Source organism: Terrapene carolina, unplaced genomic scaffold (genome assembly GCF_002925995.2).
Source record: "Terrapene carolina triunguis isolate 2854851 unplaced genomic scaffold, T_m_triunguis-2.0 Scaffold58, whole genome shotgun sequence".
In the NCBI taxonomy this organism is placed as follows: domain Eukaryota; kingdom Metazoa; phylum Chordata; order Testudines; family Emydidae; genus Terrapene; species Terrapene triunguis.
The window spans coordinates 23,590,507-23,617,562 of record NW_020664409.1 but is presented as its reverse complement, the minus strand read 5'-3'; the positions used below and the strand labels follow the sequence as shown (position 1 = coordinate 23,617,562).

At 40.1% G+C, this 27,056-nt stretch overlaps 1 protein-coding gene across 1 annotated transcript in view; it reads left to right on the top strand.

Moving 5' to 3' along the window:
• The window catches only part of CDH7 (cadherin 7), a 92,463-nt gene that overhangs the window by 51,841 nt on the left and 13,566 nt on the right, over window positions 1-27,056 (top strand). Inside the window, exons 5-9 of the mRNA XM_024199519.1 lie at window positions 823-990; window positions 2,279-2,466; window positions 19,037-19,290; window positions 23,682-23,818; window positions 25,039-25,160. Coding sequence (XP_024055287.1) covers window positions 823-990; window positions 2,279-2,466; window positions 19,037-19,290; window positions 23,682-23,818; window positions 25,039-25,160 — 869 coding nt within the window. The remainder of the gene's footprint in view (window positions 1-822; window positions 991-2,278; window positions 2,467-19,036; window positions 19,291-23,681; window positions 23,819-25,038; window positions 25,161-27,056) is intronic.

The window sequence follows — 27,056 nt, the reverse complement described above, 5'->3', positions numbered from 1 at the left end:
GAGATTAATAATACTAAGAATCCATTTGGTCAATGACAGTTTCAAGACATTTGTTAAATTGCTCGCTCAGCTTGGAATCTTGAAAAACGATAACAAATGCGTCTTTCTCCATATCACCAAAATAGTGGGGAAATGAAGGTGTATGAGAGACTGGATGGCTGAGAACCCAAAAAATGTACAAGTGCCAGCAACTACATGAAGTACACTAGGGACTTTGATATTGCTATTGATTTTTCATAGAAGGCTCTCATAGTACAGTGATGGGTGGCAGTATAAAACCATAAGGCAGAGAGAGCTGTTAGCCCATGGTACCATTGGTTGAAAATGGTTACCTTCTGACAACAGTGAATGGTGGACACTTTGAAATGAGTGTGTGGGTTCAGTTCAGTTCCCAGTGAAAAGGTGCCATGACAAAATTGATACTAATTACCTTGGCACTCTCAGCAGAGATGCAAAGGATTGAATGGACATGGAAACTGACCCAGAGGTAGGTATTTCAGACCAAGCTTCAAACAATTAGCAGGAGCTTACTTACATGGCTGATGCCTATGTAAAAGCTTTCTATTAATAAACTACTTTTCTTGATCACTAATTTCACAATAGGAAAGATAAATCTATAGATGTTGATGCTGTCCCAGGTAGACCTAACAAGGACCTTCACCATTGTACCTGACAATATATTATATACATGGAGATACTGGGTCAAGTCATCATTGTATCTCATTATGACACTATTCTTTTAAGACAAACATAATGTTTATGTCAATATATTTACCAATAATAAATGCAACCAATGACATTGTGTGTTTTGTTGTTCTCCAGGTATTATCAAGACTGCACTTCCGAACATGGATAGGGAGGCCAAAGACCAGTATTTACTTGTTATTCAAGCAAAGGATATGGTTGGACAAAATGGTGGACTATCCGGGACCACATCTGTAACTGTCACCCTGACCGATGTCAATGATAACCCACCACGTTTTCCACGGAGTAAGTTCCCGGTACTTTATGACAATTGCTACCATTTCTAAATGTTCTTGCATGCTGTACATTACATGCCATCTGTAAAATGGAGCTTATAATACTTATCTCCTCTTTAAAGTGCTTTGAGATCTCTTGATAAAAATTGTTATATCACAGCTAGGTTATATTATTAGTAGTATTAGTATTATTACATTGCAAACATCTATCTTGTTTATCAGTCCACACAAAAATATTTTTCAGATCAGTTTAAGCAAAGTGATGCACACTATGTATTAATATCTTCTGCTCTTTCCCTGACAAAGGAAAGATAAAAGATTTATAGTGCAGCATTTACTTCTTGGATTTCAAGATGCATATTTTTTTCTTTCTTGCTACACTTCACATTCCTTTGGAAATTCAGCAAGATTTTTCTTGTGCAGACACTCAGTTTTTCATAAGAAATCAATCTTGGAAGAACCAGAAAACCATCTGCCCTCAATTTACTTGTGTTGACCAAAATGGCTCTTGACTTAAACAAAAAGAGGAAAGAAACAAGTATATTACCAAATTCGAGGCACCCTGTTTATAAATTACATTTTATCTCATCCCTTTTCTCTTTTTCAATGGTCTTTCATTGCTACAGGAAATTAGAATAACGTGCAGAATGTATTCATGCCCAATCTGGCCTCTTCTCAAGTGTATATGAAAAACAAATATGTCCAAAGAGAGGGAGAATTAGATTTCCTGCCACCAATTGCTTGTGGTATTAATAGAACAACAGTGAATCTATTTCTGGAGGTGAGAATGGTATTGGCTGCACTCAGAAATCTCTTCTAGCTGCATTGTATATCACTTTCTACTTGAACTACAAGGTTGAAATTTTCAAGGGAGAGGGAGATGCACTTATTAAAGGGTCAGACACTGAGTACATCTCAAGAGCCAGCCATGTCAAGTATGGGCAGGGCTTCCTTGAGATTTCCAGTAATAAAAATTAGGGCTAATACTCATTCTATTGGCTTTTACTGTATTCCCCTGATATTATAGGAAATATACCAAAAAAATATTGTTCTCTTGAACCTTTTTAATAACAGTTCATCTCCTTACTTCACACCTTCATTTAGAGAGATGATGTATAAACAATCCCACAAACGTGGTGTGAGAGAGTGGAGGATGGAGGAATGATACCCACTGTCTTTCACCTGAAAGGGCAATTGTTCTATTTTTCAACTAAGATTTTTATGTGGTATCTTCAACAGAGTTGTCAAGTTAATATAAGTCATGACCCCAGGTTCAATGATTATTTTAAATTTCACAGGGTCATATCAGTATAATGTCCCAGAGTCCTTGCCTGTGGCTTCAGTGGTGGCCAGAATAAAAGCTGCAGATGCTGATGTGGGACCTAATGCTGAAATGGAATATAAGATTGTGGATGGTGATGGCCTTGGAGTTTTCAAAATTTCTGTTGACAAAGATACACAGGAGGGAATCATTACTATTCAGAAGGTAACATTGACTCTTTTTTTTTTTATTTGTGGTGGAGTAAGACCAATGTAGTAGGTATAAGGATGAGACTGTATGGTTAAGATGGGGAGGATCCTCACCTGCTGTTACTGGGTCATGTTAGCAGATCTCATTTTGATTTGAGGTTTTTTTTCAATGCCTGAACATCATTTGTGTTGAAAACTCTTATGATTTTATCATGAGTCCAATGATCTTTAGTGTATTTTTTTAAGTCCCAGCATCTATAGAATTATCTGAGAATCTCAGCTTTCATTTATAAACATGTAGATTTCTAGCCCTCAAGATTGCAGAGAAAAGCCACAAGGCAAATAAAAAGGATCCCAAGTTTATTATTTTTAAAATCTCATGATTTTTAAGCCATTCTCATAATTTTTGGGGCCTGAATTCACAATTAGAGCTGTGTAGGATCCAGAATTTCCATTCTGTGGGAAATTCCACAAATTGTTTACAGGTTGAAGAGGTGATTTCTGCATGATATTGCAATGTACTGCCTGATCCTGTGAAGGTACTGAGTATCTCTTGAGAGCTGCTGAACTCCCCTGAAGTCAGAGCAATGTGAGGATGTTCAGCTTCCCCCAAAATCAGTTCCTAACATTCCAACATGATTTGCAAATATCCTCTTTCAAGGCAGAAGCAATCGAGCATACTTCTTGCATACTGTGCTGATTTCTACTTAATACATATTTGAAATATAGCTAGTGAAAAGTTAGCCTTTTCTTTGTTCAGCAGCGAAATTCAGTGTGGCTTCTTCAGCTTGCTCATTTAATGTCTCCAAGTACAGCTCTGGAAGAATTATGCCTGTCCTAGAGGGAGAACATTTGTCAGTGTCACACTGAACAATATTGAATCAGTCTGGGGTCTCTTATGATCCAAGTCAGGAGCTGACGCATATGTTTTAATTTTGCTATGAGCCTGTAGGCATGGAACTTAGACTCAGAGAATCTTGATTTCAGTGTTGTGCAGAGTGGGGTAAATAACTGCCATTCCTTATTATTATTATCTCTGTAGTCATTGTTATATTTATTGTTGGGTTTTGACCTGTCCTTTTCAGTGCTGAAAATTTGGTCTGGAAAGTGTTTCATGAAATGTCTGGTGAACCACATTAAAAAGAAGGTTATCAAATTTTGACTCACTCTACTACTCCATTCTGTTAACTGTTTTGAAACCTTTTTTGGGACAAACAATAGTGCCTCAGAAATATGGTAATATTTTAACATGGAAAGTCAGACTTTTTTCTCGTATAGGGGTGCTTCCAGCATCCCATCCATTTTCCTGATTTTAGCAGCCTGGCCTCATTTACAATACCCTCACACACTAAAATCTACCCTTGAAGCACATGGCAAGCTCAAGACCCTCCACAGTACATAAGCTCCACACTGGAGCTGCACAAGGGAACTCAGCTTGGGGTGGGTATGTAGGGGTCCCTGTGCACAGTCAAAATAGCCTCCTTGCTAAGCTTGCATATCCCATTGCAGACAACATTGAGTGAGGGGGAGAGGGATTGACAGTGGAAGACTCCAGGACTGATCCCAGGCTTGGGGCTAGGATTTCATTTCCCAATTCCCTTTCTCTGCAGTCCACTTATACAGAATTCAATTACGGGTACTGTATGCAGGTGGAGTGGATTTCAACTATAATGACGAACATGCTAGCTCACAACTGAATCAGCCAGAGGGTGTCACTGCATGGTAACATCACTGAGCTCTGCATAGAAGTGTAAGGGAATGAGCGTAAATCTGTAATTTGGAACTTACCTAATAGCAATGCTGTGCTACCAACTGCAGGAAGTATTCTACACAAGTGTCTGTAATTCATTGCCTTCTTCCCAAAAATCAGAGTATGCATTAAGAAACAAAGTTTCAATGAAGCCTCAACCCAGCCTCCAATTTTTTTGCCCATAATTTAATAATACATAATCTGTTTGTGTGTGCAGATGTCATTTGTGCACATACCTCAAGCAATTAGATGTCATGGGAAACACTTCTGAATAGGGAAGCTTGTGTTCAATATACAAAAATGCGTGTGCAACTGTGCACCTTGGCTTTTGCACATAGTTGCTACAGTCATTTGTGCAAATCAGGCAAACGGGCATGCAAAGGACCACTTGCTGTTAGAATAAATATAGGAGCACAGTTACACTTACCTCTCTGTTTAATATTTGGCTTCCTGCTGCTTGGTTTTCACTTAGAAATTATGATTTTACATTCTGGCTTTAGTGGGGCACAAATTTAGAGATAATTAAAATGTTGGTCCCATTCCTAAGGGACTTAATTTTGCTTAATTACAAATCATACACAGAGCTTATAGAATCATTAGTTAAAACAAATGAAGATGATATTTCCTAAAAATAAGATATCAGTGATATAGAAAGAAATGAGATTTAGGGCCAAAGCAAATAAAGCAGAACTTGTGTATATTAAGACTGAATGGGAAAATGAAAGAAACTACCCAAGTCAGCAAAAGATGTAAATAGCGTATTATAAAATAATCTATTAAGGAAAGAGCTGGGCGGATGTTTGGAAAGGGCCAGACACAGGGATGCTGATATTAAGACTCAGAAGCTAATTTATAGTTGTGTATTCAGTGAGATTATTTGTATCTAATAGATCTTGCTCATTTAATATGGGTATTGTCTTTGCTGAGGTTGAGATTGAAGTATGAGCTTTGGGAGGGTTTTAGAAAGATACACATCTGTATCTTAGGGGCACACGTTCCAAAACAAGGAGTTGTAGTCTTTGTAGCTGTACTCTAAAGTATCCAATACATTATTAATCAGAAATAAACTTCATGGGGTATATTCTGTCCTCATTTACACCTTTTCATTCCTGCTCAATTCAGTGGAGTTGCACAGGTATACCTGGGGGCTCCAAGATAGGTTCCCTACATCTTCTTCCCACTGTTCCCTGGCAACACAATAAAGAGCAGGATTTGGCCAGTAATATCTTAGGCAGCATTGCTATGCAGGGCCATGTAGAAGTCTTGCATATAGATCAGTAGAGACTCCGGAGCTCTCCTTTCCCTGAAAGTTTGGGAAGGACCCTTCCCTCAGTTAATGGAAGAGGTTGGAACAAGACCCATCTTTCGATTGTGTGCATGTGCTTGTGATGCCTTACCCGACTCCATGCCAGGCAAACTAGGATTGGACACCAGGACTGGATGAACAGGAGAAACATTCGATATTTAAATTTGTTTCAAGCTCATGTCACAAAAATTAATTGTTTTTATTTTCTTTTGATTTTAGAGATCGTTCTGTGGGATAAGAGTCATGTCTTCTACAAAGCAGAACACACTATTGGGGATTAAATAATAATAATGAGTGAAATCTTGGAAAATTGAAATCAATGGGAGTTTTGCTATTGACCAAGTTTAATCTAGTAAATAATAATAATAATTATAGAAATGAGCAATTTACGTTGCTATTGGCATTTTAAAAAACCCAACCAACCAGCAAATTAAATCCCTTCTATATCACATGGCACGTATTATGCATTTGAGTTACTAATCCGTTCCTTACCTAACAATGCATGCACTGTTTGTATGAGCAAACATTTTATCCTGCTTATATATAGAAACACACATACCAATACATTGACACATTGTTCCTAGCATGTCAGTTTTCATTTATTGCCTGAAATGAGGACTTGAAAAATTTACCAGATATGTATGAGTCAGAAGACAAAACCTACTGGTCAGAAGCAAGTACAAATAATGAATGAATGAGGACTCACTACCAACATCCCAGAGGCCACATGAAAAACCCAGCCCATACCTATCCCCAGCTACTAGAAGGATGGAAAGTCCTGGGACTAGTAGCAGGGTGCTGTCCTAGCAACCTGCTTAGTGTGTCCATCTTCCATAGCAACTCGTGGCTAGTAGTTATCTGATCAGTTTGGAGCCCCTTCCTCTCTCCACCATGATTTCCCCCCCTCCCTCACCAAACAAAACAAAACAAACCAAAACTTCTGGCTGCTGGAAGGGAGAAAAAGTATGTTCATTTTATTTTCCCTCCTAGCACAAAACTGCCTTCCTGACCTTTGTAAGGGCATATCTTCACGACTAACTCTTCACTACTCCCCTGGCTGCTGCAAATGGAAGGAGAGGTTTTTTTTGCTTCTCTGTGTGTCCTCTAGCCTTAGGTTCTGTTTTTCTTACCCTTAGTGAATAGCTAAGTAAAATCAATAGGAGTTAGGCAACTCACCTACTTAGGTGCTTTTGTAAACTCTGCTAGGCACTTGTATGTATCTTTAGGGGCCTAAATTCCTTTAAACATCTGGCCCTACATCATTTTTGAAAATGGGACTTAAGCACCTAACTCCTTTAGGTGCTTTTGAAATTTTTACCCTTGGTCTCTCTGTGCCTCCGTTCTCCATCTCTAAAGTGGGGATGATAGCTTTTTCTTACCTCACAGGGGTGTTGTGAGTGTACATATTTTAAATGGTGAGGCGTGGGGGGCATTATCAGTAACTATGATTGATAGGAAACTTTTTTTAAAGCTTAAAATCTACAAATGTGTATGACACGGAGTCACCACTCGCAAGAAAAAGTGCCAACTGTACTTACCAGTCGTACATGGAGTTTTAAAACTTTGCCTGTCATTCTCTGTGTTGGTCTCCCTAACCTTTTTGTTGTCTTTTAAAAATATGAATGCTTAAAATTCACTTTATTTTTAAAGTATGAATGCTTAAAATTCACTTTCTTTTTTAAAAAGGGATATGACTGTGTTGATATTGTGGGTTTTATTTGCTGGAAGAGTGAGCTGAAGGGACAGTGGAGAGGACATGATTGTAGCAATTGCACAATGGACAGAGAGAGCATGACTATGGGCTTGTCTCCTCTTATCAGGGGATCGACCCATGGTGATTGATCCACCGGGAGTCGATTTAGCGGGTCTAGTGAAGACCTGTTAAATCGACCGCCGATCGCTCTCCTGTCAACTCCGGTACGCCACCGGAATGAGAAGCATAAGGTAAGTTAATGGGAGAGTTTCTCCCGTTGACCCAGAGTGGTGTATGCACCGCAATAAGTTGACCTAAGGTACGTTGACTCAAGCTATGTTATTCACGTAGCTGGAGTTACGTAACTTAGGTCGACTTAGCCCGTAGTGTAGACCTGCCCTTATGATTGTTCTTTCTATTGTTCAATTTTGGTGTTCTTGAATGAGCCTTATCAACATTTAGCTATTAATATTTTATTTAGTAAGGACCCTACTGATAAAGTAATTGTAGAAATTATGTCACATTCTTCTCCCCAGAAGTAGCCTTGGAGTTGAAATAGAATATGTGGAAGTGGAATCATGGTTTGATCAATTATTACCCCCAATCACAATAAAGGAAACTTACTTTTTCAAAGTGCCTGTACAGAAATGTGCTTGGACAATTGCAAAACAAATTTGCACTGGCCGTTTGCACAATCCTGACTGGTGTACACACATCAGATGTTTTGAGCATGCTTCTCTTTCTGTATGAAAAAGCATACACACAATTTTGCACAGGCCATATTGTATATGCATTCTTAAGCATTTACACCTAAGGGTAATGGGTGGAGAAGAGAACCATGTATATTGATTTCAGTTTTATTTACTTGTTTTTTAATTTAAATATAAAAGAGTGTCTGTACCCATGTTGTTGGCAACAGTTAATCTTACAGTCACAAAAACATTACCCCATAACACAATACATTAAGAAAATGATTGTACAAGGCACCTGATAGATAACAAAGTCTCTTATATCCATCTCATCCCACTCCATCTAAAAGTTTGCCTTCCCCAGAAGGGTTGTGAAATACACAACTTTTAAAGTGGTAATGGTAGTAGTAGGTAGGTTGTGCATATCTTATTTTATTTAAATAGAATATATAATAAAGTCCTTAAAAGTGATAGAGCTTGATCCAAAGCCCTTTGAAGTCAATGGAATGACTTCAGTGGACTTCGGAACAGACCTTTACTGCAGTGAAAAATCCTGAAAAACAGTTGGAAGATGGTCATACTTGATTTTTGTCTAGTAACAAGTATCAAGAAGCAAGCTTCACTTTGTAGAGCTGCTGTTGAGTTTGTCTTCATTTTCCTCTCATACACACACCCATCACCAATATTACCACCCAATTTGAATGTTATATGAAAAAAATTGAAAACAAGTGATGCAAAGTAGTTTATGTGTGTGTGTGTGCATGTGTGTGTGTGTGTGTGTGTGTGTGTGTGTGTGTGTTGCTGTTGAGTGATTATTTTAAAACCTGAGCTGGCTTCTAAGAGTAATATTGACAATTATAAAAAGAGGGCTTTTATGAGTGAACCTTTGAGTGTTAACATTCCATTTTTTTTCCAGCTAGAAAATTTGCTTTCAATTCTGTATCAGAGTTTACAATGTAAGAACTTGAGCTGTTCTTGGTTCCTTTGAGATACAATGTGCATTTGTTTGATGTACTGTGGTTTTCAATATGAGACCTCAACTGGGCTTAAAAATGGGATTTTCACCTCTGTAAAGTACATTATTACAAAGTTACCATACAGTACAAAAATGAGCATTACAAAAATGGGCTTACTGTGAAGGATAACTGCATATCCAGCTTCTGTACTATGGATGACTTGTTTTGTAATTTCCTTCAGATAGGACAAAATCCCTATCCCCAAAAAGGAAAGAAAGAAAAAAAAAAGACAAGAAGAATGTAGCCTGTACAGGATCTAATCAGATAACACTAATGCACAGATATTAATGAAGCTGTCAAGCTCTATTCACTGTACTGAAGAAAGAACTAAAGTATACATTGTCCTTTTAACCTTCAACACTGATGTAGTGATTTGTAAGCTTTTTGCTTGGTATTCTTTTACTGAAAATGTGCTTCTGTTATAGCATGCAGTAATGAGGGGATAATCTGAAGGCCAGTTAAATGACGCTCTGTATAATATTAGCATCAATGCTAATTAGATTGATAGAGAGAGAAAAAAACCAAACCTGCAGATCTTTCCAGTGTACTTTTCTGCCTTTTATTAGTGTCTGTAATGTGCAGTATCTTTGTCATTTTCTATATTGAAAGTTAACCTTTTTCTGAACACATATTTCTTCCAGGTCAGTAATAATATCTATTGCTTATATCATAACTGAGAAAGGGTTTTCCATCCTCCCAGATTACCTAAAGTGTGTAGCTTGATTTTCTGCCTTAAAGCCTGCCATAGAAGGCACAAGTGTCCTATTTATGAGCGTTTGGGAAGTATATCCTATGTCAGAATCAAACTCTTAGGGCTAGATCCTATAAATGCTTCCTTCTGCTGCTGCTTCATCTTATTATTGGGGTATCATTTTGCTGGATATTGTACACATATATGCAAAGAGACAGTCTCTGCTCCAAAGAATTTATAATCTAAAAAGACAAGGCAGACAATATTATTATCCCTATATAATACCCATACTAGAGTTATTATGACCTCCATATTACAGATGGGGAATTGATGAACAGAGATATTAAGTGACATGCCAGAGCTACACAGGAAGTTTGTGATAGTCAGGAATTAAGCCCCAGACATTGCCTGAAAAACAAGACATCTTAATCTCTACTGTAAGTATTCCATTGACTTCTGTGTGGCACTACTCACAGTAGAGTAGTACACATTCCTCTGCTGGCCACCTGTTCAGGACTGAATTTTACTCCGTATTGTCAGAAGTTTTCACAATTTTTCCTCCTGTGAAAAATTTTGAATATTTGACCTTTTGTCTTGATTTGGGATGATTTTTTTTTCAAAAATTCCAAATTTTAACAGGAGGGAAATGCCCTTTTCTGTCCAGGTCTAGTGTTGAACACCTTCTGCAGGGTGCTTAGTTACCATAGTTACCACTGATTTCTTTGAGAGTTGAAGGCTTCCATCATCTTATTGGAGGTTCCCAACACCCTCCAGGACTGGCAATTCACAAGAATTAATGATGAGCCCAATTTCTTTCTTAAAAATGTATAATTATTTCTGTGAACAAAGTCTACACTATATTACTAAATGCATTTTCCCATCAAAAATGTATTTTAAAAGTTTTTGGACCATATTTCTTTAGCAAAGATCCCTGTAGGTTTAGGAAACTATTAGTAGCACGGAATGTCCCATACTGCAGTCTCACTGCCCTTCAGATACCCTAGTAAGCCAGCTTGTAAAACATATGTAAACTACATGATCTTATTCATCCATCCTTCTCAGTAATGAAATACCTCCCTCTCATGAATATGTATTTTATTTGCCCTTTATTGTTTCACATTGCATCTTCTATCACTCCTGTATCCTTGAATTACAATCTAAAAGAGAAGTAAATTTCTTCTCTTAGGAAAAGAGGCCAATAAATGGTAAAAAATTAAAAGTACATGTCAGTGGGTCAAATGAATATTAATGTGTAGTAAGCAAAACAAAGGCCAAGATGTGTTTTAATTTTTAAACTTACCAGAAATTTTAATTTAAATCATTTTTATGAACTACACATCGTAACAGGAATATCTGTAAAAATTGAACTTTGAATCATACTTTTTTTTAACTTGTTGTGCCCTGCTCTATTTGAATTAGGCTTTGCAGAGTTTATCTGATGCGGTATATTGTACTGTTTACACATTTTCTTTTAAAATGGAATTCCTTATGAACCTTTTTTTCTTTGGAGTGCTGACTTTGGCAGTGATGTTAGCTGGTCACAAATATCTAATAAAAAGATATTTTACTCTGCATCCTGGTAATAGATTTCCACATGTGTGATGAAGTCCTCCTGTAATCTAAAACATCTTACTCCAACATATACCATTGTTGAAGTAACGTAACCACCTAAAACTAACCTAAAATTCTAAAATCAAAGGGACATTTGAAACATAAAACTAATGTATTTTTTTAAATAACTGCTACCAGTACCATCCAGCAGAGAGTTAGCAATAGGTGGTATATAGTATATGAAGAAACCCCTCATATAAATTTTGCGTCCAGTGTTTCTAGCTCATAATATGGCCTAGTGTATTACTTGATTCTGAAGCATCAGAATTTGACATAGGGTGAAAATCTGACTCTGCTGGAGTCAGTGGATGTTTTGCCATTGTCTCCAATAAAGCCAGAATTTCACCCACAGAATGTATTGGTTGTTGCAGAATTATAGAGTGAGATGTTAAATTACCTCTGTATTTGACACTGCCACATTGCGATGGCTAATGGAACACCGTGTCCAGTTCTGGTGTCCTTACTTTCAAGAAGGATGTTGAAAAATTGGAGAGGGTGTAGAGAAGAACCAACAGAATTAATTAATTGGAAAATTTGCCTTATAATAAAAGACTCAAGGAACTCGCTGTATTTAGCATAACAAAGAGAAGGTAAAAGGATGACTTTTTCAGCATCTGTGAGTACTTACATGAGGAAAAGAAATTTGATAAGGGGTGTGTGTGTACCAAATGTGAGACCTGGGAAGCATGGAAACTTCAAAAGACTTATATTGAGATGTGCCAGACTCTGTCACAGGGAATATTTATAAAACATTTGTGAGCTAGGGATTGTATTCTAGCCAGGGCTGGCTCCAGGCACCAGCTTAACAAGCAGGTGCTTGGGGCAGACAAGGGAGAGGTGCGGCACCTGCGGCAATTCAGGGGCGGCAGGTCCCTCACTCCCTCTAGGAGCGAAGGACCTGCCGCTGAACTGCCGCCGCCGATTGCGGCTTTTTTTTTTTTTTTGCTTGGGGCGGCAGAAATGCTGGAGCCGGCCCTGATTCTAGCTCTATGGAGGAGAGTTACCAAGCCTCCTCCAGGAATTAAAGTCAGTGGGGTGTAATTACTGCAAATCTCAGGACAGGTAAACAACTTCAAAGAATTACCATCCCCTGGGGGTAATTGCATATGCTGGTTCAGACCATGTTCAAGAGGTCCAGGAGTCAAAGAAAGAGCTTTGTGTATAAAGGGTCACTCTGAACTGTCTGAGTGCCTCTCATTTAATCCTCAAATTGATATGAATTTGTAACCCAGAGGGCAAAACCCCACTGGAAGGTTTTAAAGTACTGCCAACTTACCAGGATCTCCAAGTGGAAGATGGGTAACACCTGGTAAGCTAATATGTGTATAGACTGTTTTCTGTTTCTGATATATTTTCTCTGTAATGATTTTTTCCTAAGTAAATGTACTGTGCTCTGAAAGCTGGTTGTTAACTGGAAGAGCAGAACAGCTGGTGCTGGACTAAGGTCAGACCCCTGGGATAATCATAATGACTTGCAAGAGGGCAGTAAGCCTAAATCCCTAGTCTGGAGGGAGAGGGAAGAAGGTCCCCACTCAAAGACATGATGGTTGGAAGTATGAGACCTATGGGAGAGCCCTTGAGCCGATCCCAGAGGCAGCAGAAGTTCAGTTAACCCGGGAACTGTGACAGAGGGCTTCTCAATCTATCAGACAAAGGAGTAACAAGAACCAGTGACTGGAAGTTGAAATTAAATAAATTTAGACCAGAAAGAAAGCACTTTTTTTAAAAAATCAAGGGCTGTGAGGGATTCCCATAACTGGATATTTTAAATCAGGATTGGATTTTTTTCCCTAGAAGGTATGCTTTAATTCATGCACCACTATTAGACTTGAAGCAGGAATAAATACAGGGGAATTGTATGGCTGTGTTATAAGGCGGTCAGAATGGATGATCACAGTGGTCCCTTCTAGCCTTAAAACCTACAGATATATGTTCCAGAATAAAATCTTTTCTTTCTGTTTTGAAGTTGTGTTTCTGGCCTCATAATTGTGAGTGAACATAGGCTTGAAAATGTGAACCAAGTGCAAATCAATAGATCAACATTTTCCTAAATCTTCAGACAGCCTAAAACACTAGCTCTAAGGGGTCTGAGCTGCCCTATTCATCTTTATGGTTTTTAAACTCTGAAATCTTAATAAGTTAAATATCAACAATGTTAACTCTTTTATTTCTGAGAATTTTAGCAGAAATATGCAACTTTTGCCCAGCTGCCCCACGCTCCAGTTACCCCCATGATAATTTTTATGATTCAGTTAAACCTTGTCAGTACAATCACCAGCAGCAGATTGAAAATGTTGGGACAGTACATGTTAAACTGAAATTAATATCAAAATAAACAGAACGGGGCTAGTGTACTGACTGTATTATTCATTTGCATAGCTAGCTCATTAAAACCTCAATTTTCTAATTTTAAATGAAGCTGCCACTGCCACAGCACAGCGCCACAGAATTCAGACACTTAGCTACAGAATTGTGTGCACTTTGCCTCAGAGTTCCCAGGCTTTGCTCAAAACATACCATCTTTTCATCTTTAACATTTTCTCCCTCCTCTCTATGACATTGTTTGGAACCTAATTTATTTCACTTGTATGGGTAGTTGCGCTAGAAAATAAGAATAGCCTTAACACATTGCAGGTTTCTTGTTCTCTCTGTAAGCCAGATGCACAGCATATCATATCAATTGCTTCATTGCCCTGTTTCTGGAACATCTCTTAGATACCATACATACCACTATTCCTGCCAGGCTACATCATGCTAGCACCCAGGGCCGGCTCAGGCTTTTTTGCTGCCCCAAGCGGCGAAAGAAAAAAAAAAAAAGCTGCGATCGGCAGCACTTCGGCAGTAGCTCAACCGCGCTGCTTCATTTCTCGGCAGCAATTCGGCGGCGGGTCCTTCGGTCCAAGAGGGGCTGAGGGACCCGCCGCCGAATTGCTGCCAAAGACCCAGATGTGCTGCCCCTTCCCATTGGCCGCCCCGAGCACCTGTTTCGTTCGCTGGTGCCTGGAGCCAGCCCTGCTACACCATGCATACTGATACTTAATGGCTGATCGAAGTGGGTTCCTCAGATTGTTGTATTTCAGATATAAAACCAAATGGAGGTTGAGATTCAAAATAACTGTATTTGTTTCCGTAATAAAAATTAAAAACAGTCCACTCATATATCAAAATTACAGTAGATCAAGAGAATCTGCTTTATTTTAATACTTGAACTGCTCAGAATGACTGTCTTGGACATGATTTTTGAATGCCTTAGGCCCTGATTCAACAAATCATTAAACATAGAATCATGGAATCATAGAAGATTAGGGTTGGAAGAGACCTCAGGAGGTCATCTACTCCAATCCCCTGCTCAAAGCAGGACCAACCCCAACTAAATCATCCCAGCCAGGCCTTTGTCAAGCTGGGCCTTAAAAATCTCTAAGGATGGAGATTCCACCACCTCCCTAGGTAACCCTCCTAGTGAAATAGTTTTTCTAATATCCAACCTAGACCTCCCCCACTGCAACTTGAGACCATTGCTCCTTGTTCTGTCATCTGCCACCATTGAGAACAGCCTAGCTCCATCCTCTTTGGAACCCCCGTTTCAGGTACTTAAAGGCTGCTATCAAATCCCGCATCACTCTTCTCTTCTGCAGACTAAATAAGCCCAGTTCGCTCAGCCTCTCCTCATAAGTCATGTGCCCTAGCCCCCTAATCATTTCCATTGCTCTCCGCTGGACTCTCTCCAATTCGTCCACATCCTTTCTGTAGTGGGGGGCCCAAAACTGGATGCAATATTCCAGATGTGGCCTCACCAGTGCCAAATAGAGGGGAATAATAACTTCCCTCAATCTGCTGGCAATGCTCCTGCTAATGCAGCCCAATGCTGTTAGTCTTCTTGGCAACAAGGGCACACTGTTGACTCATATCCAGTTTCTCGTCCACTGTAATCCCCAGGCCCTTTTCTGCAGAACTGCAGCTTAGCCAGTCGCTCCCCAGCCTGTAGTGGTGCATGGGATTCTTCCATCCTAAATGCAGGACTCTGCACTTCTTCTTGTTGACCCTCATCAGATTTATTTTGGCCCAATACTCCAATTTGTCTAGGTCACTCAGGACCATATTCCTACCTTCCAGCCTATCTACCTCTCCCCCCAGCTTAGTGCCATCTGTGAACTTGCTAAGGGTGCAATACATTCCATCATTCAGATCATTAATGAAGATGTTGAACAAAACCGGCCTCAGAACCGACCCTGGGCACTCCGCTTGATACCGGCTGCCAAGTAGACATTGAGCAATTGATCACTACCCGTTGAGCCCGACGATCTAACCAGCTTTCTATCCATGTTATAGTCCACTCATCCAATCCTTACTTCTTTAACTTGCTGGCAAGAATACTGTAGGAGACCACATCAAAAGCTTTGCAAAAGTCAAGATATATCACGTCCACTGCTTTCTCCATAGCCACATAGCCAGTTATCTCATCATAGAAGGCAATCAGGTTGGTTAGGCATGTCCTGCCCTGGTGAATCCATGTTGATTGTTCCTAATCACTGTCCTGACCTCCAAGTGCTTCAAAATGGATTTCTTGAGGACCTGCTCCATGATTTTTCTGGGTCAGACATGAGGCTGACTGGTCTGTAGTTCCCTGGATTCTCCTCCTTCCCTTTTTAAAAGATGGGCACTATATTTGCCTTTTTCCAATTGTCTGGGACCTCTCCCGATCTCCATGAGTTTTCAAAGATAATGGCCAATGGCTCTGCAATCACATCAGTCAACTCCCTCAGCACCATTGCATCTGGTCGATTGGACTTGTGCATGTTCAGCTTTTCTAAATAGTCCTTAACCTGTTCTTTCACCACTGAGGGCTGCTCACCTCCTCCCCATACTGTGCTGCCCAGTGCAGCAGTTTGGGAGCTGACCTTGTCTGTGAAGACAGAGGTAAAAAAAGTATTGTCTACTTCAGCTTTTTCCACAACATCTGTCACTAGGTTGCTTCCCCCATTCAGGGCCAGTGCAAGGAAGTTTCACGCCCTAGGCGAAACTACTACCTTGAGCCCCCCCCCAGCCCTGCGGCAGCCCTCCGCCCCGAGGCGCCCCCCCCCCCGGCACCCCCCCCCCCGCCCTGAGATTTCCCCCCCCACACCCGCGGCAACTCCCCCCCCGCCCTGAGACTTCCCCCCCCCATGGCAGCTCCCCACCCCCTCGGCCCGGGGAGCTGTGCGGCAGCTCCCCACCCCAGCTCACCTCTGCTCCGCCTCCTCCTCGAGCACGCCACCCCCGCTCTAATTCTCCTCCCCTCTCAGGCTTGCGGCGCCAAACAGCTGATTGGCACCACAAGCCTGGGAGGCAGGAGAAGTGGAGCGGCCGCTGCGCTGGGAGAGGGAGTCTGAGCCGCACGTGTCAGCGCACCACCGGCAGCCCAGCCCAGGAACGCTGTAAAAAAAAAATTGGGGGCACCGCTTTTTGGCGCCCCCAAATCTTGGCACCCTAGGCAACCGTCTAGTTTGCCTTAATGGTAGCACCGGCCCTGCCCCCATTCAGTAAAGGTTCCACACTTTCCCTGACCTTCTTCTTGTTGCTAACATACCTGTAGAAACCCTTCTTGTTACTCTTAACATCCCTTGCTAGCTGCAACTCCATTTGTACTTTGGCCTTCCTGATTACATCCCTGCAAGCTAGAGCAATATTTTTATACTCCTCCCTAGTCATCTGCCAAAGTTTCCACTTCTTGTAAGCTTCCTTTTTTAAGCTCACAGAAGATTTCACTGTTAAGCCATATTTGCTATTCTTTCTCCACATCGGGGTGATTTGTTCCTGCACCCTCAATAAAGCTTCTTTAAAATAGAGCCATCTGTCCTTGACTCCTTTCCCCCTCATGTTAGCCTCCCAGGGTGCCCATCAGTTCCCTGAGGGAGTCAGAGTCTGCTTTTCTGAAGTCCAGGGTCCTTATTCTGCTGCTCTCCTTTTTTTCCTTTTGTGAGGATCCTGAACTCGACCATCCCATGGTCACTGCTGCCCAGGTTGCCACCCACTTCTACTTCACCTACCAATTCTTTAAGTGCATAACTTAAAGCACATCCCTATTCAGCAAAGCAGTGAACTTCCACATGGAGTTTAGAAAAGTTCAGCTCCTTTTGAACACAATGAGCCAAATTCTTCTCTTATTTATGCAGGTGTATGCACTGTTACAGGTTGTACAGTAAAATTAATGTAAACATCATTGATTTTGATGGACTTACTCTGGATATATATATCAGTGTAACTGAGAGGAGAGCTTGGCCCACAGTGTATGCAGGTTAGCAGATTTGGTTCTGATTTGGCTAATAATTCCCATAAACACTGTTCCTCCAAGTGTGTATAAAAATGTTTTGCAGATATCAGCAGGTTATTGTGGCAGGGCATTTCAGATGCTAACAATTTTTTCCAGTATCTGTACAATCAAACCAATTTCCTGTAAGTATTTATAGTCTCATGAACATAGTTTGAAAGTGTAGCTGATTAACCAAACTGCAGACTTAGCAAGGCTTCAGTCCCTTCGTTGTTGTCTATAAATGAATACTTCTGTAATGTAGAAGGTAGCTAGGTAGCGAGGCACTCAGTGCATCCTGACTCCATGAGGCTTAGACCTTCATGGTAGCCAGAGACATTACATTGTAGAGTATGGGCATATCACTGATATTAATTCACTTCTTTCTTCCAGGGACTTCTATTGCAGCAGGATGTCATATCAACATCAGTCAAATTTGTCCTTTAGTTTCATGGGGGCTACTCTCCAAATCATATCCTTGTGTTCTAGAAAAGATGATTGGGTCTGGAATATTGAGTGTTGTGTGTTTCTTATTGACTTCTAATATAGTATTAATTGTCTGCGAAAAATATATTTATATAGTGGATATTAATGAGGCAAAACCAAGCGAAGCAACTTTTGCATAGACTGTTTGATAAATAGTCTAGATCAAATGTTCTCTGGGCTACATCCAGATGCAATATGCTATGATGCAGACAATACAGTGTGATGTTGATTTGCTGCAGTGCACTGTATCCAAACTGCTTCTGCATTTGGACCATCTCATTGGTCAGTATCTTTCTAACACTGTCTCAAAATTCTGTCCAACTGTTGTAGTCTTTTAAATGAGAATTTCTAATGAGTAACCCCTCTGCCAAACATGTAGCCCTAGATAGTGCAGCGAAAAGGAAATTATAAGGTGATATTATATTGATGGTACATATTCATAACACAAAATGAAGGATTCACACACATTAAAAACATTGGGTGAAATTCTGGCCCTGGGAAACCAAGGGGATTTCATCCGTAGAGAGGGATTTTCAAAAATAATCATCACTGGCCATCAGCTTCAGTAGGAGCAGAGTAGGCCAATGCCGGGCATTTTTGAAAATCCCCTTCAGACAATACATCTCATTTGCCTTTATATGCTACAACAAGGATTCATTAAAACCACATGGTAAAGTTTTGTTTTTCGGTTTGTATTCTCACTCCATTTTGGTTAAGCAGCACTGGCTTCTCCTGTTGAATTTTTGCTCTTTCCCTTGGCAGTTGCATGTTGTTTTATAACTATAGAATTAATGCACTGATGGAAAATAACTTTAGCATTTAATTGGCAGCCTTGGAGTCAATCAAAATATCTTGGATTAGATGGAAGGAGATACTGCAAATAGTGGCAAGCTAAATGGTAAAAATCAGTAGTTTTCTATGATCTGCCAGTCAAAAATGCTGCCTGGATACCAGTGGCAAAGTTCTTTATATACATACTGACATTTGTCAATGAAAGAGTTTTGCTGCACCATCTCTTTAATTAGTAATTAAATTTCAAAATAACTTTCTCTTTCTAGGAGCTGGATTTCGAAGCTAAGACAAGCTATACACTGAGGATAGAAGCAGCAAATAAGCATGTTGACTCTCGCTTTCAAAGTCTGGGACCCTTTAGCGATATGACAACAGTGAAGATAATTGTGGAGGATGTGGATGAGCCCCCTGTATTTACCTCCCGTTTGTATTCCATGGTAGTGTCTGAAGCAGCAAAGGTTGGCACCATAATTGGAACAGTTGCAGCCCATGACCCCGATGTCTCGAACAGCCCTGTTAGGTAATTATAAGGCTTTGTTTATGTATGTATGTACGTACGTACGTACATATGTATGTATGTTGTCCTTTGATGTCATTTTGTCCACTATATTGCAGGATTATTCATTTGTACCGGAAGGGATTATTTCGTTTTTTCCCTTGCGGCATATGTCTGTGCTGTTTGAAAAGTTTGCTTATTTTGACTCCAGTGTTGCAGTAGCTTTGATCAAACAATTTATTTAAATCTCTTTAAAATATATATATATTCAGGATTCTGAAACAAAAAATCACTTGATTATCCAAGTTCAGCAGCGGTTGGGAAGAATCCACAAACCATAGCTTATGTCCCTGTTAAATCAATTATGCCAAACCTATTACAGAGAAAACTATGTACAAAAAAGAAGTGATGAATTTTCTGGATGCATTGATAATGTGTATGTTGCAGAATTTGTATTCACAAGAAGAACAAACTGGAGGTTCATTTGTTTAGCAAATTATATTTGTATAGCTATTTGTGTGAAAGATATGTCTTGCGTCTGATGAAGTGGGCATTCACCCACGAAAGCTTATGCTCCAATACTTCTGTTAGTCTTAAAGGTGCCACAGGACCCTCTGTTGCTTTTTACAGATTCAGACTAACACGGCTACCCCTCTGATACTTGAGTAAAAACAAAAACATTTTAATATTGTAGTTCAGAACCTTGGACCTGAGGTTCCACAAACAATTTTAACTATTTCCCCATATCATCACCACAGTGTGAATTGTCCATATATCATAGAAATGGACAGAGTCAAGAAACATATTTGGTTGCATGTGGGCAATGAAGACTCAGCAGGGGGTTACAATAAGTATAATGGTGTCCTAAACAGGATAAAGAGGATGGCTCAGATACGTTGGCTGTGTGCCTTTTACTGGTCCCACTGAGGTCAAATATCTGCCATCACCACAGGAAAAGATGTGATCACATTTCCCTCGTACGAAGGAGGGAATGAAAAATCTATTTCAGGTATTTCCCTTCTCTGTGCATGTTTAGGTGGAGAATCTGCCATTCCTCCATAATATCATGCTTGAGATCCAAGTATTATGAGCATATGACAAGGAGCCACATATAAAAAGAGTGAATTTTATGTTTGTGGTTGTGTGGGGAGAGAGGGACAGAAAATGATCACATAAATTAAAACACAGCCAGATCACTGTAATTCGTTTTCTAAGTACTGTATAGGTGTTAATACTAGATGTCAGAATGATATCCACAGGATACAGACAGTATAAATAAAAGTTTTATATAATATTTCTGTCCCACAGAAATTCTAAACTATTCAAGGTCCGTGGAAAATAGGGCAATTTTTTTAAGAGAAAGTTGCTGTTAAGTGTTATTATTGTTAATATTATTCATTTGGCATATGCACTGAAAACCTTATATGGTGCTAATTAATTATTTCACTTTTTCTGTTATCTAATTTTTATTTACACTTATTAAAAGTGATTTTGTCACTGTGTTGTGGCTCTGTAATTTACAATGCAGCAACCCTAATATGTAAAAATAAAGCATGTATCTCACTTGAAGAGGTGATATATGTTTTCTCTCTCAATATAGATTAGCAACAGATTCAAAATACATGTACAAACAAGTACTAGACGGATGAGTTGGCATGGATTTACTTCTGAAATTTATCTTCACTAAGCTCTCTCTGCCATGGCAGTGTTTTCTGGCAGTGTTGTTAGCATCTGGTTTATAAAATTTGGTTTTAGCAGAACTGCAAGGGTTAGTGTTAGTTCCAACTTCCATCTATACACAATCTATCCTCACTGTACTCTTTTTTTCCTGTAAAAAGGTGACGGTCAAATTCTTGATCTCACTTTTGTCAATTTGCACCACTCCAGCAGCACAAAGCAGCTATAAAACTAGCTTAATTGGCATCTTGATGATCTCTCCAGGCATCTCAAGGTTGTGTGGGACTCAAGGGTAGAGCAAGCCAACATTTTTCAGATAAAACTTTTTTCTGCAAAAAAAAGCAGATTCAGTGACATCAAAATGGTTCACTTATTCATTTCAGTTTCACCAGATTGTTTGTGTAAAAAAAACCCCACCACCCTTTCTTTGAAACATTTTGTTTCAACATTTACAAAACTTTTTTTTTGATTTTTCGATTCAAAATGAGTTTTCCTCTTGAAATTTCCTTGAATTTTATTAATGAAATAAAAATGTTTAAATACTGCTCAAAATGGAAATGAAATTTTATTATTTGATATTTCAATTTTCTGAAAGTTTGTCCCAAAACATTTTTTTTTCAGTTTTTCAGAATTACAAGTAAACCAAAAAATCAGTTATTAGCTCAGCTCCACAGAGGGGGTGTGATTGGAGAAAACAATACAGAAATAGCCAGGGTGTGCCAATGACATCGTAATCCCTGGGTGCCAAAATCATGCCATGAGAAACCACTGATATAAATTAAAGCTGTCCTGAGTCTGCTATAATTTACATAAAGGATCAGACTCACCAGGATTGGAAGAGCATAAAACAGCCATATATATATATAAACCATATATATAAACTTCCTAAATGGATCAATATATATATTATTTCAACAATATATGTTCCAAGAAGGAAAATTTATATTGACTAAAGAACTGAATTGCCTAGAAACATACATGTCTTGAAATTTTGGGTGGGATAGTGTGATTATAAGATTAGACACTTCTAAACCTTGACATCTAAGAAAAATAGAGGATGTGGTAAGAAAAGCAGGGGTTATCTCAAAAGGTAATGGGAATTATTGAGGTTTGAAATAGCTTTGACAAAGGACCTGCCTAACTAATTTTCAAATACAATTGATAGTAAGGAATTAAAAGATTAAATCACATTGAAATAGATTTTTAGAATTTGAGTATGGATGCAGTACTTGTAAGTCAGTGTTAGGGGAAATCTCTTTTTCAGAATGTTTAAAGAACATTCATTTTTCTTCTTGTTCTACACATATGTGTTGCAATTTATGTAATCCATTGTTTTTAAAACAGTAAATCTTTGGCTCATCAGATTGCTCAGTGATAGTGTTAATAACTGGAAAACCTGGGGTTTGGCAAGGGATTGAATTCCTGCTGCTGGGCAAGACTGACTGCATTGCAAAACTGACAGGTACAGCATACTCTCTAGGGATAACATGCCAGCCATGAAAGAGTTGATGAGCACTGCTGACCAAATACACAGCAGTTCTGGCATGGAGAAAAGGAAAAATTGAAATAGAAAAGACAGGAAATACAATAAAATAAAAAGGAGTGTTTGCTGATGAGAGAAGGGAAGTTCTAAATGATGAAAACCAAAAAGTTTTCATTAGTGCTTCTGTTGACGTAGCACCCTCAGTACATAATATTATACAGTAAAGCAACACCAAGTGTATAACAAGTCTCTGCTCCAGACAACTTGCAGTCTAAAGGGACAGATGAAAGCAATGCAGTACAGCGCAGAACAAACTGGCATAGTACAATATAGTACAAATGCATAATGGTATATGGTCATTATATCTGGGAAGTGATCTCTTTGAGATAGCTACTGTAATTTGACCTTCCACATTTTTAAAAGGTTTGATCAGTAGTATACCAAAAGTGAAGTAGTTGCATTGTTACGGCAGTAATTATAACATCTGGCCAGACGATGATTCTTTAACTCACACTGAGTAGTAAATAAGAATGGTATGTCAAGGGGTCATTGTTAGTAAACCTAAAACTGCATAATCCCATCTCCCATTTTCACACAGGAAAAGTAAACAGTGGACAGGTTCTCCCTTTCCTCTGTGTTGTTTTCTGTTTGTTGCTGAGCTGTCTCCCCCTTCCTAGCAAACAATATGTTAAGCCAAGAAACTCAATGTGTTTGTCTAATGACAATAAAGCACCAGGAGCTGGTAGTCAAACATGTAATCCCCTGAACTCCTCCAAGCATTTTTTCCCCAGCCTTGTAGCACAGAGAAGACAGGAGCTCTTCCACTACTGACAGAAGTTCTGTTCCTCTCAGTGCCAGCTCTGCTGGGAGCTGCATGAATTTGATACAGCCCTGTGGCAAGCTTCCAATTGTGATTCACATTAGGTTGGGTTCAGGAATATGCTATTCCATGAATAAATGAATGGCTACCTTAAGGAGGAAAGTAAGAAAAGAGAAGGCAATACCTGTAACCTCATTTAAGAAGGCATTGTGTATGGGAACAGAGCCAGCATCTCTCAGCACAGTTCACTTTGTAGCATCGAGAGGCTGCATATACAGCTTTGCTTCTTCCAGGAAACCTGAGCGATATTGGACAAAAAGAGTCCAAAAAGGGGGAAACAACGAGTGCTCTCTCTATCTAGTGAGAAATTAGTGAAACATTTTAACAAACTATAGTTGAACATAAATCAAAAGTTTTCTTTAAACTTTCACCTAGGTACTCAATCGACCGAAACACAGACCTGGAGAGATATTTCAATATTGATGCCAACAGTGGAGTCATTACAACTGCCAAGTCTTTGGACAGAGAAACTAATGCTGTTCATAACATCACTGTCTTGGCTATGGAGAGTCGTAAGTTACAATTTAAAGGTTTTATACACAGAAGGAACACAAGCTACAGGTTCAGTTATAATAATTGCTTGATGGCATTGAATAAAAATATGAAAATTTAGACCTATATACCTGATCTTACTATAGATAATGTGATGAGGACTGTGTTGTAAATAAGGTATAGATAGATAGATAGATAGCTAAATAGGGAGGAGGGATAGTTCAGTGGTTTGAGCATTGGCCTGCTAAACCCAGAGTTGTGAGTTCAATCCTTGAGGGGGCCATTTAGGGATCTGGGGCAAAAATCAGTACTTGGTCCTGCTAGTGAAGGCAGGGGGCTGGACTTCATGACCTTTCAAGGTCCCTTCCAGCTCTATGAGATAGGTATATCTTCTTATCTTATAGATAGATAAAGACCTAACACCTGCTCTGCCACACACCTTGTGCAGTCATTTAGACCCGTCTCATTGCAGACAGGTGTTTTATTCATTAAGACACATCTCCTCTCAACTCTGTGATTATCAGTTTACTGTGCAATACCCCTTTAGCCCTAGCAATTGTCCTGTACACCAGTAGAAAGTATAGGTCCGTATTGCTAAAATCCATGATTGCTTTAATTCGGGGATGTAATTCAGGTTTGAGAAGAATTACACCATGTCTGCAAGTAAAGGTGCTAGATTCCTAGAGCTAGATTCACTCTTAATAGTAATGGAATTGCAAGGAGATTGACTTGGGTGTGTAGATGGTACTTCTCTTATGCTTCCCACAGTTACAGGGAAGCCATAAATTCTGTCATGGGCTCCCCTAAATTAGTGAGGGAAATTAACTGAATAAATGCGTCTCATATCCATTCAAATCATGCCCCATCCTAGGTGAATGGTACTATGCTGACTGGCTGTGAGCCCACAGGAGGTGGCAGGGTTTTTATGTCACCTTATTCCCATCACCCCAGGGACTTTTTGCTCCTGAGGTTTATACATTGGAATTTGAATTTGACCCCTACGGTGAAATACGGTCCCACTGAAGTAAATGGCAAAACTCCCATTGTCTGAAAAAAGGCCAGGATTTCTACCCTAGAGTTTATTTTACATTATGTTTCTAGGGGGTATTTTAATTCATTTTGACAGGTTTGTACACAAGAAAAAATGCAAATGAAAGGCATATTGATCCAAAAAAAAAAAAAAACCTTGTAAAGGATCTTTGTTTATGTGTTTGTTTATGTCTTTGTTTGTTTTGCACAGAGAACCCAGCACAGATTGGGAGAGGATATGTGGCCATCACTATCCTTGACATCAATGACAATGCCCCCGAGTTTGCCATGGAGTACGAGACCACTGTCTGTGAAAATGCTCAGCCAGGCCAGGTGCAGATCAATACTTCCAGATGTTTATTCACATTGGTTAGGCAGTAATTTCTTTTGAAACGATGCCAGCTTTAAGATAAAAGACAGTCAGCTTATTGCAATACAAATGACACTTTGGAAGGGCTGCACAGCATAAACAAATATTAAACAAAGTCTAAAAACTCTACCATACTGGCTACAGTGAAAGAGCTGCAGAAATAAAAATTAGATGTGCACAAGCCGTGTAAAACTCCAGATGTCCTTGCATAGCAAAATGATGCTATGCGAGCTTGATTCTGTGCAGGGATGAGCACCCTTAATTCCCACTACGAAGTAAGAGTGCTCAGCACTTCACATGACTGAGTCCTATATCCTCTAGCACTCCTAAAACTTAAATGTGGGTGGCACAAGTTTGGCTGAGTTAGGAAAAAAGGGTCCAAGGGCCACAATATCCCCTGTGACGGTTCTCTTGTATTAGAACTTGCACAAGGTTTCCCTCACAAGGCCTGACTTTCAGAGGTTCTGAGCACCCCTTGCACACATTGACTTCAACAGGAGTTGTTTGTCCTTGGTACCTCTGAAGATCAGACTCAAAGAGACCCAAAGACCATTCACATTGCTCCAACCTCTCACCCCCTAGGAAACTGGAGGCAGTTTTATTCCTGAAATTCACAGCATCCATGCACCGCCCTGGATGCAATGGCCCTCTGCATGGAGGATTTCCACCTCTGTGCTATCTCCCAGAGTCTCAGCCTTCCACCTCTTTCATGAAAGACATCACTGTTCTGTCCATTTTTCAAAATTACAACAAAATTTAAAATTACAACATGAATTAGCATGATTAGCCACATTTGCTCAAAAGAAACCTAGAACTGGACCAGCGGGGGTCTTGTAAGCCATGAGAATTAAGATGGACTGACCAAGTTGCATATGAGTATCTGCCCACACTGTCCCTGGCTCTAAACAATTATTCCAGACACTCATGACCACATATAAATTATAAACATCAAAGACATGAATCTAGTCCAGTGGAGGGCAACCTGTGGCCCGCGGGCCGCATGCAGCCTATCAAGATAATCTGATTGCGGGCCGCGAGACATTTTGCTGACATTGACCATCCACACACCCCCTGCAGCTCCTAGTGGCCGTGGTTCGCCATTCCCAGCCAATGGGCACTGCAGGAAGCGGTGGCCAGCACGTCCCTGCGGCCCGCTGCTTCCTGCAGCTCCCATTGGCTGGAAATGGTGAACCACGGCCACTGGAAGCTGCCGGGGGCTGGGTCTGCAGACGGTCAGCGGCAGCAAAATGTCTCGTGGCCTGCAATCAGATTACCCTGATGAGCCACACGTTGCTCACCAGTGATCTAGTCCAGTGATCGGCAACCTTTGGAACGTGGCTCACCAGGGTAAGCACCCTTGCGGGCCGGGCCAGTTTGTTTATCTGCCGCGTCTGCAGGTTTGGCCGATCACGGCTCCCACTGGCCGTGGTTCGCCGCTGCAGGCCAATGGGGGCTGCGGGAAGCGGCATGGGCCGAGGGATGTGCTGACTGCCATTTCCCACCACCCCCATTGGCTTGGAGCGGCGAACCGTGGCCACTGGGAGCCGCGATTGGCCAAACCTGCGAATGCGGCAGGTAAACAAACTGGCCCGGCCTGCCAGGGTAAGCACCCTGGCGGGCCGCGGGCCAAAGGTTGCCGACCCCTGGTCTAGTCTGTTATATTTTGTATGGTTTGTCATGTTTCAGAATATGTTGATTAAATTAATACTCAATTCTGTTTTATTCATCCTTAATTAACTCTAAAATCTGGCCTTTACTTTTACACCTGTGGTTTGCAGACACAATGTGACATTAATTGCACCCACAAATAACTGTGAGAGGCTTGTCTCTCTCTCTCTCTAGTGCTAGATTATATCTAC